This window comes from Octopus sinensis, linkage group LG11 (genome assembly GCF_006345805.1).
Source record: "Octopus sinensis linkage group LG11, ASM634580v1, whole genome shotgun sequence".
Lineage (NCBI taxonomy): Eukaryota > Metazoa > Mollusca > Cephalopoda > Octopoda > Octopodidae > Octopus > Octopus sinensis.
Window position 1 is genome coordinate 28,478,687 of NC_043007.1, and position 16,562 is coordinate 28,495,248.

The window sequence follows — 16,562 nt, forward strand, 5'->3', positions numbered from 1 at the left end:
TGTGTGTGTGTGTTATACATTCATTATGCACTGCAGAAGCAATATTTGTTCAATGTAGCAATCTGTGTATGACACTTGAAGTAGATACATCATTGAAAGCCTAATCAACTGCCATATTCATCCTGAGGTAGAAACTTTGCCAGATCAGATTGGAGCCGGGTGCAGCCTTCTGGCTTGCCAGTCCTCAGTCAAACTGTCCAGCCCATGCCAGCATGGAAAGTGGATATTAAATGATAATAATGATTGTCTATAAGAGATAAATATCGAAGTTAGTTAGGTTTTCAATGATCTTTCAATTATGTATTTGCTTTAAGTATGATACACAGATTGTTGTGCACACAAATACAGATATTATTTGGTAGTATTGATTGGCTTGTAGAAAATAGCCAAACCTTTACTGACGTGTGACACTATACATTTAGTAGAGTAAAAATTATTGGTAAGAATGATTTGATTAAAACTTAAGGTTTTGTACTTTAATGACGAAGTTATGTAACCAACATCAGACTCTCTGATAAAGGCTACATAGTTAAAAGTAACTTTTTCTTTGTAAAAATAAAACTCTAATGAAACACATTCAGTGATCTTCAGTTTAAAGTTTGTTTTTATATTTGACTTTTTTTTGTTATAGAGAGAATTATAATTCAATTAGCTTACAATTATTTATGATGATGATGGCAAAGATCTCACAGCACACCTCTTCAATCCTCCACTCTAACATTTCAACAATCTCAACAAACCTACCTTTTATTGTGCCTACATTGATTGTAGCAGCTCCAAGTTTGTGAGCTTTGGAGGAGTGAAATGTTTCTTGGAAACACTAACAGAGAGTTAACACGAAAGATTTTTAATATTACAAAAATGTGTGATTATTTACTATTAATAATGATAAAAACATTGTGGTCATCAATGGAAGCTGAGGAGACTGAAAGAAAAGTAAAGCAATTGAGCAGTGAGATCAAAGATTAATAACAACAGAGATTCAGAAGATAAACTTAGCTGAAAATTTGTGTGCCTGGCTTGCCTACTAAAACTGTTAGACCCTGTTCCATACATATGGCAAATTATTATTATAAGAAGGATATTTTCTTTAATGAGTTGGGATAGTCAACACCTCACATACAATGTCCTCTTCATATTCTGATATGAAAATACAAGACCAAGCAGCATTAAAAGAAAACCATAAACAGGTATTAGCAGATGAATTAGGAAAACCAAGAATGGAGCAGTGTTGTGTGTGTGTGTGTATAGTGGAGAGAAATGAAATAGACTGTGAGGAGATCCAGTTTAAGTAAATCATTTATAAGTCGTCTTGAGGGAATCTGTATTGTCTTTATATTTTAACTGAGGAATATCAAAATTGTTTTAACCAGAAACATTGCCTTCCATCATTCCTTCTAATATTTTCAGCCTGTTTTACTGGACACAAGCAGTATTATGGCGGACAGAATTCTGCTGATGGACACTTTTTTCCATATTGTTATTTATCACGGAGAGGTTAGTTTTCATGTTCTTTTCTGTTTTTATCTTTTAATATTCATTCACAACATTTGATGTTATTGAAAGCAGACACAATTGACAGGAATGTTTGGGTGTTGGAAAAATTGCTGTGTGCCCTTTGTTCTGGATCTTTACATTCTGAGTTCAGATCTTGTTGAGACCAACCTTACCTTTCATTTTCCAGGGTCAATAAAGTACTAGGGTCAATGTATCAATCACCAATCCTCAGATATGCTGGTCCTGTGCCTACATTAAAAGCAATTAAAGGCAGCAAGTTGGCTGAATCACTAGACCATTGGATAATATTTTTTGCAGCTCTTTACATTCTGAGTTCAAATTTCACTGAAGTAACCTTTTCCTTCCATCCTTTCTGAACTGATAAAGGACCAGTTAAATCCTGGGATCATGCTCCTCCTGCCAAATTTCAGGCCTTGTGCCTTTACTAGAAACAATTTAATATTGCAAGATGGGAAAATTGCTTTGTATTTTTCCTTCTGAGTTCAAATCCTGCCAAGGTCAACTTTGTCTGTCCTCATCTCAGGGTCCATAAAATAGTGCATCAGTCTGCAATGGCATCAGCTAACCCTCTCCCCTCAAAATTACTGGACTTGTGTGACGGTCATTTGTTTGATGGCTTTTTCCACAGCACCTCTCTTTGACAGAGCTGTAGTCCTGGGTCACACAAAGACCAAGACAGTGTGTTCAGCATTTGCAATATCTTCAACTGCTCATACCACTCTACCAGTCAGGTCAGTGTGGTCAGTGGAAGTTCCTCAGTGGTGTCCTGTAGGGGATTAGTTGTGGGCAATCAACTACCTGGTCTTTTGCAGAGGAATTGTGTGTTGGAGCCCATGGATAATCTTCAAAAGTCTCTGGCTTGGCAGTGCTACTTGGTGGGGGGTGGGGTGCATTACTGGTGGAACCATCAACCAGGCCAAAATGAAGAAGCTGTAATGTTTGGGCACTTATTCAGTGCCCAAGCGTTATTGCTTTGTGGAGTTTTGTCAAACACCAGCTGCCATGTGTATGATGGATCTGGCTGTCAGCTGAGTCCATTGTAAGCTAATCCTGTCACCTTGCTTTCACAAATAAGGACAGGTGGTGTTTATCTGTCTGATGGCTTTGGCAAAAATGGTTGTGTGGTGAATGAGATTGAAAGGGCTGAAGATGGACAAGTTCTTTAGCCAAACCTGCACCAAGTTTTTCAAGTTTAACTTGAAACAGAAAATGAGGATGGAGAGGGAAGTACTGCTAAAAGATAGATGAGAGTGGTGAACATGGCCTGAGTGAATGGTCCTTCTCTGAGCATGTGCCTGTGGATTGGTGGAAAGTAAATGGGAAAAAGCAATTGTCTTTGTGGTCAGGGTGACTGTGGTTTTGTGGGGTTTCTATAAATTACCCTTTGGAAGTGTTTCCTTTTTGGAAGTTATTTCTAGTTTGAATTGTTTCTTTATTTTTTAGTCCCCACCTTTTTTTTATATGCTATTTCATGTAATTCTACATTGTTGTCTTGTACTGTCCCCAGTGATTTTGTCAACTCTTAGTGGTTAATAATGAAAATATTCTTATATTTGATGCTCAGATTTTACTACCAAGCAATATCACACTTCATCATCATCATCATCGACGCTAAACGATGATGATGATGATGATGAAGTGTGATATTGCTTGGTAGTAAAATCTGAGCATCAAATAAAGAGAATGTGCAAAGCTGGAAAGAAATGCGAGCAGCCTGCTCTGCTGGTTATGTAATGTTGGTGTGAATGAATGACAGATTATCTGAGACAGGCTGAGGCTAAGAATAATGAAACATCGTGTACAAGAGAGAGAATGACTGAGCTGGTAGTGTCTTATGTGATATGCCTGTAAAGAAGTATCACCTGATCCAAATGGAAGGAATTTGTAGAAGAGGAAAATCAAGGAAGACATGGGAAGAAGTGATGAAAGCTGATCTCAGAGGCAGGACTTTACAAAAGGAATGCAACAATTGTGAATACTTTGTAATCTATACCAGTAATAGGGGTACAGAGCTCTTCTACTTTACACCTGTTATACCTCTTGATCACTATTATCTTTGTTTACTTGTAGACAATTGCTCTTTGGCGTAAGCAAGGCTATCAAAGTCAGCCCGAATATGAAAATTTCAAGCAGCTGTTACAAGCTCCTGTCGATGATGCACAGGAAATTCTGCAGACCAGATTCCCTATGCCCAGGTACATAGACACAGAGGCTGGTGGTTCTCAGGTAAGTTTTGGTTTTATTCATTGAAGGTTGATTCACTGAAGGTGGATACTGTCCTTGATCCCAACCTCAGTCACTGAGAAAGACTTGGAAATATCCCCCTTCAAATATGTTAGTATTTTGTGAGGTAAAGAAATAATTATTCTTTTACACACAACTCTTCATTAAACAATAAAGGTGTTCACTAGATGAATATTATTATTATTATTATTGAGAGCTTAGTCCAATGGTTTTCAACCAGGGTTCCGTGGAACCTTAGGGTTCCGCCAGTACAGTCCAGGGGTTCCGCAAGAAGCTACAAAACTGCTAAAATCGGCAGTAATTTTTAATTCTCCTGTGCAGATATGTGTGCATAAGACTATTAAATTATTGCACAGGGGTTCCTCGAGCCAGTGGAATGTTTCCTTGGGGTTCCGCTCCAGCAAAAAGGTTGAAAAGCACTGGCTTAGTCAATGAACAAATGGTAGAGCATCAAACAAAAATGTCTTGTGGCATTTAGGTTTTGCTTTACTTTCTGGCTTCAGATCTTACCTAGATGTTGTCTTTCTGGGGGTCTGTATAAAAGTCATGTATTAGTGGGGTTAATCTAATTATTTCCCCCCAAATAAATAAACTTCAGCCTATGTTGTTGTTGTTGTTGTATGTGTGTGATTGTGTTTTTTCCTAATCTGGTCTCCAATCTTCAGTAATGAGTAATGACGATGGGTACAGACAAGACAGTTTAGCACCTCATGTTTGTATTTCATCACTTTTATGGGTCGTTGAGGAGGCAGTCAACCAATGCCAGATCAGATGATCCCTATCATTGATGTCACCTTAAAACCATTTCTGTAACGTCCCTAATAATTAAAGGTGATGACAATTAATTGTTGTTAATGGCAGTTAAAAGTTGTGAACATTTCTCATTTGCTCTTTTAAAATTCTGAATGGTTTTTATTTGATGTAAGAAATTATTCAAAATAGATATTATGATAGTGGTGAGTGTCATGGTGTGTCCCCTATTAGGATGACCTTTTAAGATGACTCTCCATCATAAATGGCAAACATACTTTACTCTTTTGCTGCAAGCATAATATTGGAGGAAGAAAACAAATAATGAAGTAATTTGCAATCCTAATTAGTGTTGCTATATATTATGTCATTAATTAGCAGATCTCTTGATTGTTTTTATTGTAGGCTCGTTTCCTCTTATCCAAAGTAAACCCTTCACAGACACACAACAATCTCTATGCCTGGGGACAAGTAAGTAAAAACATTCTTGTTTATTTAATGTTGTATTCATTTTATTTAATTTTTATTTCATTAATGTGAGTCTAGTTGCAAGTGAGAGGAAGAATAATGACAGCCAAAGATGATGTCTGAACAGGTAACCAGGTAATTGTGGGTAGGTCAGAACGATTATTTGGAATATTTGTCTGTTTTACAACAGTTATTCAGTCTGGGGAAGAAATGGAGTTGAAAATGGGGTCATGCAATGAATGTGGGTTAATGTCAGTAGGGGAAAAGTTCTATAGGGAAAACTGGCCAAATAATTCCATTTGCTAGATTAGCCCTGATCCAGTAGACTTATCATCAGAGCTGTTCCAGTTGTGAATCACCAGTGACTTTTATTTTTTCAACATAATAAGCGCAGGAGTGGCTGTGTGGTAAGTAGCTTGCTAACCAACCACATGGTTCCGGGTTCAGTCCCACTGCGTGGCATCTTGGGCAAGTGTCTTCTGCTATAGCCCCGAGCCGACCAATGTCTTGTGAGTGGATTTGGTAGACGGAAACTGAAAGAAGCCTGTCATATATATGTATGTATGTGTTTGTGTGTCTGTGTTTGTACCCCTAGCATTGCTTGACAACCGATGCTGGTGTGTTTACGTCCCCGTCACTTAGTGGTTCGGCAAAAGAGACCGATAGAATAAGTACTGGGCTTACAAAGAATAAGTCCCGGGGTCGATTTGCTCGACTAAAGGCGATGCTCCAGCATGGCCGCAGTCAAATGACTGAAACATGTAAAAGAGTAAAGAGAGTATAATGTTCATAGGACTATATTATGTATTCTTTTTTTAAGACTGCTAAATATGATTTGAGGGAAATTTGGCTCCTATTTCTAGTAGGTTGAATTACGATGCAGATACATGTTCATTAGGTAGAAAGTTTTAGAGTGTGAGATGGAAAGGTGGTGAGAGAAAAGTTTTCAGAAATGATGCACAATTTAGAAGAGCAATAATTGTTGAGGTAACATTGTTGAGATTGTGGTAACATGCAACAGGTTAGTGCTTGCACACCTAGTCAACCTTGTAACGAACATTATATTGATGACGAAGAATTTCTTATTTCATTTTCTTTACTCCATGAAAGCCCCACCACCAATTGATGACAACTATTAGTTATATATTCCCTGTTTTCTAAAGTTTGGGCTTACTGATAATGTTCATGTCTACCAATGGTATTTGTATCAACTGATAATGTTTGTGTGATGATAGCTACTTGTGAAACTGATCGGAAAAACTATGAAGATATCCTAATAATGACAGACATTGTTGTCTGGCTGAAAGAACAGATGTAAACTTGTTGGAAATCAATCTTTATTGACAACAATTAGAGTTACTTCAAAATGTGGGGAGTGTTGATAGATGGAAGAGGAGATGAGGATTCCAGCATCCAATTCCAGAAGGAGCTGCTCTCTATTAAATTAAGATGGGAGCAATCTGAGGTAATGGTTAGCTAGTATATCTAAATTGTTTTAGACTTGTTCCAGCATAAATTATTGTGATGGTTAAATGACACAGTTGGTAATGTGGTGGACTAAATACCTTGCTTTATGGAGTTATGACCCATTTTCAATTCAAATCTCATTAGGGTCAGCTTTGATTTTCATCCTTCCGAAGACAATAAAATAGCAGTTATATACTGGGGTTGATTTATTGTTGCTTAGTTTGAAATCAGTCTTGATGAAGCTGACCTAAGCCAAAGGCATTCCGGTGATAAGCATCCCATCTTTATTCTAGACATAATGTAACCAAGTTTATGTCATCGAGTATTTTGTAAAGAGAGATTTGGCTGTGATTTCAAGCCAGCTTATTCACTACAGATAGGTTCTCTGTCAGAAATGTTGACATCTAACCAAATATTTAACAACAGTTTTTCAGTTTAAATCCCATTAAACATTATTAACTTAGTTTTACATTCTTCCTGAATAGAGAAATACTAGTCATATACTGGTGTCCAGTCCATTTAACAATTTGTGGTTGTCAACCAGCAATATTTCTTTGTTTCTTGTGTTTTATTTGTTTTGTTTTGTCATTTTTTTTCCCTCTTAATTCCAAACCAAATTCTTTAAAATCTGGTTTCCAAAAATCAATTCCTTTTTTCTTCTGTGAAATAAATTTCTGTCATTTTCTTTCAAATCTTAAACTAAATTCAGACCCAAATATTCAGCGAGGTATCTGTATAGTTTTTATATTTTATTATATTCTTATTGTTTGGGTTTTTTTTCTTTAGGTGAAGGGATTTTTTTTATTTTAGTTTTCTTTGGTGATTTAAAAAACATTTTTATCTTATTTTGTTGTAAAAATAAATGAAGTTTTAATTTTAATTGGTGATTGGAGCATGTTTCTTATAATTACTGACCAATTATTTCACCTAATTTAACTGGTGGTGGTGCTGGTTTGGTGTAGGTTAAATACATATTTTTATAGAAAGAATTGGTACAGAAGACAATGACAGCAATTAACTAATAATAAAATTTAGTTTTTGTTACATATTGAGACATTTGTAAATGTTAAATGTAAATTTATCTAATCAGACAATAAAAAGGAAAGAAAATCTATGATTCTCCCATGGGACCATCTTCTGTACATCTTTGTTTCATTCTGTTTATCTCATTAGTTAAACAAGGTATGTTGTAGCTAAGCAAGATGTCCGTCCATTTACACTTTGTTTAGTTTGCAAATTTTATTTTTTTCCAGGATTTATAATGAAAAGATAATTAAATGTGTGTTACTTGTGATAAAAAGAATTTTAAGTATTACTACTGCTATTACTCCAGGACAATATAAATATATATATATATATAATATATATATATATATATAAATATACACACACACACATTATGGTGCTAGTGTACCTCAGACATAAAAAGCATCTGAGGGTGTATAGACATAAATCACACATATTATACATATGCCTGAAGAGGATTGATCTCAGGATGTTGGAGAGGATGACATGCAGTGCTTGAGTAGGGCCACCTACCTGTGCAAGCATTGAAAAACTGATGTTAAAAATAGTGCTAGTGATGGAGGCATCTTATGTATGTGATTATGTATGCACACATCTGGATCTCTCAACCAATACATCCCTGTCAAGCCTATATCTGCTACTCTGCACATTACCCCACCCCACTAGCTTATCTCTCCATCACATATTTCCTCCACAACATGTCCTCTTTTATTATTCTGATGATGAAAGTAGAACACATCATCGTATTTCTCTACTGCCAGCCATCACTCCATTCCCACTAAACCAATTCCTATTGAACTCCAAACTCCAACTCTTCCAATCAACTATCTCCACTCCATTTAACCATCAACCCCTTTCTCCTTGTTTACCTCAAACTACCTTCACTACTATTTCTAGCCATACTTGCATGGGTCACACAGAATTCGTTGAGACAGATTTTCTAGTCAGATGCCCTTGTTTGCAAGCAAGATAGACATATTTTCATAGAAGATCAGAAACAAATGATGCCATTTGTATGATGATTATGATGACACTTGTTTACAAGTATTGCATGACATTAAGACAAAGTGACACAAACACATACACGCATATAATATATATATATATATATATATATATATGATGGCCAGTTTCTGTCTGGCAAATTCACTCACAAATCTTTCATTGGTCTAGGGCTATTATAAAAAACACTTGCCCAAGGTGCCAAGCAGTGGGACAGAACTCAAAACCACATAACTGAGAAGCAAACCTCTTAACTACATAGCCACACCTGTGTGTGTGTGTGTAAATGAACAAACATGCCAGCTGCATTTTCATGTCCAAACTATGGACTTGTCTGTAAATTGTTGGCTGAATTAAAGTCTCATAACGGACATCATTATCAAAACGAACACAAAAAAAAAATGTCAGACCCTCATACACTGAAATCAGCAGCTGAATCTTTTATATGTAGATATATATATATGTGTGTGTGTGTTTGTAAATTTCTGAAATTTCTAAATTCTTCTTTGTCTTTTACAGGATAGTGGTGCTCCGGTGTTAACTGATGATGTTAGTCTTCAAGTCTTCATGGAACATTTGAAAAAATTGGCCGTCTCCAGTTCCTCCTGATTACAATAAGTTATTAGCCCCATATATTGTTATTAGAATCTTATCTGATTTAAACAAATCCTTGTTTTTGGAAACAGTGTGGTGTGACACCACCATTTGTTACTGAAACTTTTAAAACTATTCCAAATATATTTGATAAAAATGACCTTAGCTGCCAAAATGGTTAATGATGATGACAATAATGGTAACAATAATGAGAACCATCAATTGGTTTGATGTCAAACTAAAAAAGAAAGAAAGATTCTTTTCTCTGTGTGTATATACACATACACACACACATGTATGTATGAAAGAAATTGTGTGTATGCGTGAACTGACATATGGCTACATTGTTTTTGCCTCAGAAATGTTACCACTTATTCTGCTATTTTGAAGGTTCCGAGAATTTTAACATTGCAAAAATAACCTGTTTAATGATCCTGGTGCTTGATTTTTCTTTTCTCTCTTAAATACATTGCACACAAGGCATGAACTCACCTCTAAAATAAAGATTCCTTTCTTTGTGTGCCTCTTTTAAAACATGTAACACACACACACACACAAACACACATTGTGCTCAGTCAGATCAAAAGAAGAATTAATAAAACACCAGTCACTTACAGTCTAATGTTTGTTTTCGCAACTTTCTCCATGAATTCCATTAATTCAGTCTTGGATTTGACCCCATTCTGCAGTCTCCCTAGCAAGTATCTGCTACTATAACCACACTTTGGCCAATTCCATTCTCTATAATAACATTGGCTATCATGTGACTTGTGTTCGATGGCCATTAACCATTTTGTTACCATATTTCTGTCTTTATTTGAATTAAGTTTGAAAACAATAATGATAAAATTATTTTACAAAATTCATTGATTTTTGAAAACTGTTAACATGAAATTTTGAGGGTAGGTTTTAATTTTAAACCTAGATGTTGGTGGGGTTCTGCATTAATATTCCTCTCACTTTGTTGAACTCACAAAGCAAAATATGTCGAATATACTCTTTTGTCACTTCTATTACAGCTTTGAAAAAAAATAACTGTTAAAAAATCAAACTGCACTCTTCAAAACTTGCACTAAGAATAAGGACAAGGTAAAATTACTACCTGCTTTTATAGCAGGTTGATGCAGGTAGTTTATCGCATCCCTCTCTGACTTTTAGTTTATGCAATTAAAAAAACTTGCATTATTTATGGGATGACCCAATATTATGATGCCTCTTAGTCATTTGCCAATCAGAATTCTGTTGCTTGATGAATTGAATTACCTGCCCTTAAATTAAGTGGTTGAGTATTCCAAAGACACTTATGTAATTCTCAAACAGAATTAGTGACACAAGCACATATGCTTCCTGCAGTTTCCATCTCCTCTTCTGTCAGAAAGCATTGGTCATCGAGGGACTATTTTAAAGTGCCTCACCCTGGAACCACATGGTTTCAAAGTATGATACACATAACAGCATCATGCTAAACTAGTGGTTCCCACCTGAATCATTTCTCAAATCCTGATGACCTCTTGTGATATTTAATTTTTGTTATTCAAAATTTGGTTGATGTCTACCATATTACCCAGAAACAAAATAAAAAATATATATAGTGCAACGGATGTAAAAAAAAAAGTGTAGGAAACGAATATGAAAACAAAAAAGGGGAAAGCAACCGGGGGGGGGGGGCTCCGGAAAATTCACAAGGTCCGAGTTTTTCGCCCATAATTTGGTGACATTTTATCGTGGAGAGCAGGTATAAATCCAAATTTTGAATATTCTTCTGAATATTTTTTTTTTACTTTCATGACTCATTTTATGTATTTTTGAATCGGTGTAACTACAGATTTCTGCGCCCCCGACTTTGGATGATCATAACTTTCAGAAAAATAGATATTCTTAATGAAATATTCTACCAATATGTGTTTTATCATGTAGATTCCGAATAGACAAATTTTCTTTGTGGCAGGAGGGGGGGTATTTTAGGAGGGGTTAATTCGTCTTAACTTTCAAGAAAATGAATATTTTTTAATGAAATTCTCTTCAAAGATACCTCGGACTATGTAGATTCCAAGGACTTAGGAATTTTAGGGGAAAACAATTGGGGGTTATTTTTGAGAACTGTTGTTCCCCACTCGATTCTGAACATGTCGTCCATATTTGTTTCATTTTCTCGTTTGTGCGTTTGTGCATCCGTAGATTTCTACTACAAACAGACATGAATTAAAAAAGTTCAAACGGGGAATTATTCCATTCAGCATCAGGTTTATTATAGAGATTATGTAACAAATTATGCTTTACACTTCTATTTTTAACTGTGTGTGTATATTCCTTATCTTTGCTTCTGGTGTCTTCTGCCTTTGTATTAGAAACGTTTACCTGGGAATTTATTTTAAGTGGAAAAAAAATCGTATGCAACAGATAAGTCATCTTAATAATATATTTCTGTTTAGTAGATCTTTAGCTGTCAAACTAAAGCATAACGAGTTTTCTGGTGAGGGTTTCAAATGCCTTCATTGCCTGTTTGGAGAAATCTACGGATGCACAAACGGACAAAAAACAAATATAGACGCGCGCGCACACAAACACCACACGCGTGCGTTTGTAGTTCCCAGAAAGTGGCAATGATCTGATGTCTCTAAAGTGTAAAAAATTTTGAATGGGATGTAACTGTCCCCTTTCTCTCAAAAGGTATAAATTGTTGTGTGGGATATATCTGTTTTTGCTTTAGGTGCAAGAAGTTATTTCAGCTGATAACCAGGTTCCATTAATGAAGCTTTCATGCAGTCACTGGTTAAGTTAACTTCTGTGGCCAATTAGCTGAAAGTTGGTAGCTTAAAACCATTTTCCCTGGATGTTTGCATTAAATCTCATTTCTGCACATTTTTAATAACATTAATTTACATCTAAAACCAGATGAGACATGCAAATAAAATAACAAGTAAATGGTGTTTTAATAAGTCAGAATTTTATTGAGGTAAATCAAATATTTTATGGGTTTTTTTAAAATGTTTTTGTTAGGGTTGGGGGGATTCTTCGGAAAAAAAATAATCAACACTATAAAACAATATTTACAATTCTCATCAATTTGCTTATGAAGAGGTCCGCAATGAATAAATTTCAAATAATCAGATTTTCAAAAATATGTTTCCAGGAACTGAATTGGATGAAGAAAAGCTTTAAGCATTATTTGGTGGTGGTGGGGCATTCACAGGAGGAATTACTTATGCAGTTTTGTCTATATATATATATACATACATACATTTACACAATTATATACACATCAGACACCTCAATCATTCAATGATGTAGAAGAACTTTAACAGCAGTAAAGGATCTAAAAACAGACAAATTATGAAATATTTTCCTAGACTCTGAAATAAATGGTTGGCTGCTCCTCCTAGAAAACATTGAATCACACCTTCTGAGATACACAATAAATGTAGAGGTCCATATCTAAGCTTCAGCAATCCAAGGGAGCTACAGAGATGTGCACGCGACATCCTTGATCCACAGCAGCAACAAAAGCTGCCTATAAACTCCCCTATTTCACTGTATAAACAACTTGCTGAAGAAGTTGGCTTTTCTACTCTTCCAGTCACCAGTCTGTTCAACCAGCCAAAAATCACAATTTGTAAGAATTTCATCTGCTTCAACTTCAGTTGCCAAGAAAGTTAAGATACAAGAAAAGAAAAGTAATCCTAAAAGTTAAAACTTAGAATAAAAACAGAAAGCATTTATGTGAAAAGCATTTTAACAGGCACTTGGTTTCAAGAATTTATGGAAATGCTACATCTCTTGGAAAGGATAATTTTCTTTCTTTTTTTTTTTGTCACAATAGTAGAAAACAGTAAATTATCAATGTTAGAGTATGGAATGTTTTAAATAAAAAAAATTTTTTAAAGTTACATTTATATGAAATGGAATATATTTCAGTAATTATTTGCTACAATTAAAATATATTCTGAAAAATCCAAAATAGACTCCATCTGTTTATTCTAACAATCACGAAGGTCAGAAATTGTAAGGGATTTAAATGTTAGATCAAACTTCAGGACAGAACTCGTACATATTTTACAAAAGCTAGACAAATTAGAAAGTAAAGTTGACTTTAAAGAATATTGAGGAATGAAACAAAATACCATTAGGCATTTACTCCAAAACTCAGAATAACCATTGTAGTAATTGGAAGATTATTTCTGAGTCATGGGTGACTAAACTGTTTTGTTTCAATCTGAGTTCAAATCATGGAGTGAAAGTGGATTCACCCAAATTCACTCTGCTTTACAAATCTGCAGCCTTGTACCAATGGAAAAAAAATCATTATTCCTGCAGAAGATGACACCTCATCCAGTGTTGGTAAAATATATACACTGGGGTAAATTTAATTACAAAATTTGTATCTCTGAAAGGAATTCCCCATTATAAATTAATGTGGCAGAAGAAAAACAGATTAAATGTTTGACTGTTTAGTCTCATGGTTCCAAAACCTAATACTGTCACGTTTAATTAATCTTGAAAGCAAGAAATACAAAATCTAATAAGTACCAGAAGTCCCCAGTGATATTTTTCATTTCTCCCTGGAAGTCTGCCACGAGGCAAACATCCCTAATTCAGATACTTGTGTTTATTTCGTCATCAGAAAAACCAACTCACAGACATACACCACACATGTGGCTTTGAGACTAGGAAAGTTTTCTTAGCAAATTAAAAATTCATTGCTAAAACAACTGCGTATTTCAGAGTGGACAATCCTGGGGCTTCTTTTAACAACCTGAGAAGGATGAATGAAGTCTTGAATCAAGTCAGATTTAAAATCAGGATGTCACCAATTATTGTCTGGCATTTTGATCTGCTTCTTTACCAATTCTGCCAACTACCAAATAATAAGAATCATAATGAAAAAAAATGTTGCTAATTTCGGCAGAAGGTGAGCTATTTTGTAGAGAAGAAGTTAATTAAATGGCACCAATACTGCTTCTTGCCTGTCTTTTGGGGTTGATGAAACAAAGAACCAAAGTTGACCCTGGCAGGATGTGAACCAATAATGTAAAGAGCCATTAGAAAATAGTGTAAGGTTCAATCCCCCACGCAGACAGTCATACTACTTGGAATGGTTGGACGTAAAGAGAGACATGTGAACAGCCCAAAAATCTGCTTTTTTGAAACAGGCAAGAAGTAGAGTTCTAAGAATAGGAGCTAAGAACACATGATATGGCTTGCAGGATTTTTATATCCATACTGTGCATCATAGTAGTAGTAGTAGTTGTTGTTGTAATTTCTTCCACAGGTGTAAGGCGAGAAATTTACAGGTGAGAATTGTAGTTAATGAAACTGAGCTCAGTATATTATTGGTACTTATTGCCTCTCAGAGACAGAAAATGTCAAATAAACGAGCAAGAATTGAAATCAGAATAGCAGGATGAAACTGTTTGCCACTCTAACACACTAACAACAACAACAATGCTTTCTGACAAAGACACAACAAACCCTGAAGCTGATGGAGGGGAGGATTTGGTGACAATGATGCCTTACTGAAAAGACAGTCATGTGAATTGATGAAGTGATGTCTACTCTACAACACCCATCACCAGAAGCTGAACAATTAACTATAACGTAGACCAGAAGATGGCGCTGACAACAGTGAAAGAGATTTCATGGCTTTGGTCAGTGCAGGAATCGGATACTCATCTTCTGTTCAACATCAACTAATTCCATCACCTGTGGAAGAAAGAGGAAAAAAGAAATAAATAATCTGGAGAGTGAGGATAGGGAAGGGGAACAGACAAACATGAGAGGAATGATAAGATGATAGTGGGGGGGGGGGGATGTATGTGTACACACACACGAGCGCACATACAAATCTTGTCCTGAAAATAATACAAAAGTGGTTAGAACTTTTTATATTCACAGACCACAGGTCATTCAACTTGCACGTATTGGTAGAGTAACCCTTCTTCCTATTATTCTTTATTGAAGGCAAATAAGGGTTCCAAGCAGAAGCAATGTGCCATCATCAAGTTCCCAAAGGATCACATGCTGTCCAACATCCAGAGAAGGCTATAGAGACGACACCATTGACAAGAGTAATATGCATCAATGGATAAAAAGTTTAAAGAAGAGGAAACCAGACTTGAAGACAAATGGGAGAGCATCATCTGTGACCGTTGACATGACTTGTCAGTCATTGGACGAATTGAGTCACAAACCACAAGATGGCAGCACCACTGCACAGTGGACATCCTGCATTACAGAAGATGATGGAAGACTTTGGGTACCAGAAAGTGTACGTGTGTAAAGAGGGTATGTTGACAGTTGACTCTTGATTTGAAGGAGAGAAGAGCAGAAGTCTGCTCTAATCTGCAGGAAGCATCTGAAGCCAGAGAAGACTTTTTTCTTCTGATCTGGTGACAGCGGATGAAACATGGGCATATCTTTATGAGCCAGAAATGGTGGATCAGTCCATGGAATGGCATGAAAACCTGCATGGTGACAGTGGAACCATTTTTCATTCGCTTGAACATGACTGTACTGTGAACAGTGAATGATACATTGAGGAACTGAAATAACTTAAAGGCTCTGCATTCACCATGACAATATCTTTGGCAAGAAATCAAAAGATCAGCAAATTGGGTTGGTCAGTGGTGCCCCCCACCCCACCTCCATCTACTGTAGTACAGGCTGGATCTGGTGTCCTCCAACTTTCACCTGTTTAGTCCAATGAAGGACACTCTTTGGGACAATGATTTGATCTCATAGATAAAGTGAAAGTAGCTGCAAAGAAGTGGATGTACCAGTGCACATCTGGATATTTTCAAGAAAATTTGAGGGTTGGGTTCAATGATGGCACAAACGATGGAATTTGCAACAATGGAGATTAGGTTGTCTAATAACTTGGACTGGTGAAAGAGTGACCCTCACCAATCTGTACAATCTGAACAACCTATGTCACTTCAAAGAAAGTGATGCCCACTTTTGCTTTACTTTTGGGATATACATATACACTGGAGATATTGCAGCGAGTAGAAAGAAATGAAGGCAATGATAAGACGGTGGTGAGTGGATATACTTGTTGAAGGTAACAGTGGTGATGGCAAGAAGGAGTATATACATTATGTACATTATACAAGTAAAAAGCACCATTTGAGGGTGATTGTTGCCAGTGCCACCTGACTGGCTCCTGTGCCAGTGGCACGTAAAAAGCACCATTCGAGCGTAGTCAATGCCAATGCTGTCTGCCTGGCACATAGAAAGCACCATTCAAGTGTGGCCGATGCCAGTACCACCTGAGTGGCCCTCATGCCAGTGGCATGTAAAAAAAAATCACCCACTACACTCTCGAAGTGGTTGGTGTTAGGAAGGATATCCAGCCGTAGAAACATTGCCAGATTGGATTGGAGCCTGGTGCAGACATCTAGCTTGCCAATCCTCAGTCAAACCGTCCAACCCATGCCAGCATGGAAAGCAGACGTTAAATGATAATGATGATGATAATTATGTGTGTGTGTGTGTGT

General features: G+C 36.2%; 2 protein-coding genes across 4 annotated transcripts in view; one reads left to right on the top strand and one right to left on the bottom strand.

Annotated features, from left to right (window-relative positions):
* The window catches only part of LOC115217086 (protein transport protein Sec23A), a 60,700-nt gene that overhangs the window by 38,434 nt on the left and 5,704 nt on the right, over positions 1-16,562 (top strand). Inside the window, exons 17-21 of one of the 3 annotated variants that reach the window (XR_005001194.1) lie at positions 1,411-1,497; positions 3,589-3,744; positions 4,918-4,983; positions 7,157-7,174; positions 8,995-9,167. Coding sequence is in view for 2 of the 3 variants with exons in the window: in XM_036507266.1 (XP_036363159.1) it covers positions 1,411-1,497; positions 3,589-3,744; positions 4,918-4,983; positions 7,157-7,174; positions 8,995-9,084 (417 nt within the window). In the remaining variant the exon portion in view is untranslated. Of the gene's footprint in view, positions 1-1,410; positions 1,498-3,588; positions 3,745-4,917; positions 4,984-7,156; positions 7,175-8,994; positions 9,503-16,562 lie in introns of those variants that run through there. The other 2 variants (XM_036507266.1, XM_029786678.2) reach the window with 2 other exon arrangements.
* The window catches only part of LOC115217027 (calcineurin B homologous protein 1), a 30,863-nt gene continuing 26,298 nt past the window's right edge, over positions 11,998-16,562 (bottom strand). Inside the window, exon 7 of the mRNA XM_029786564.2 lies at positions 11,998-14,769. Within this exon, the coding sequence (XP_029642424.1) occupies positions 14,716-14,769 (54 nt within the window). The 3' untranslated portion in view covers positions 11,998-14,715. The remainder of the gene's footprint in view (positions 14,770-16,562) is intronic.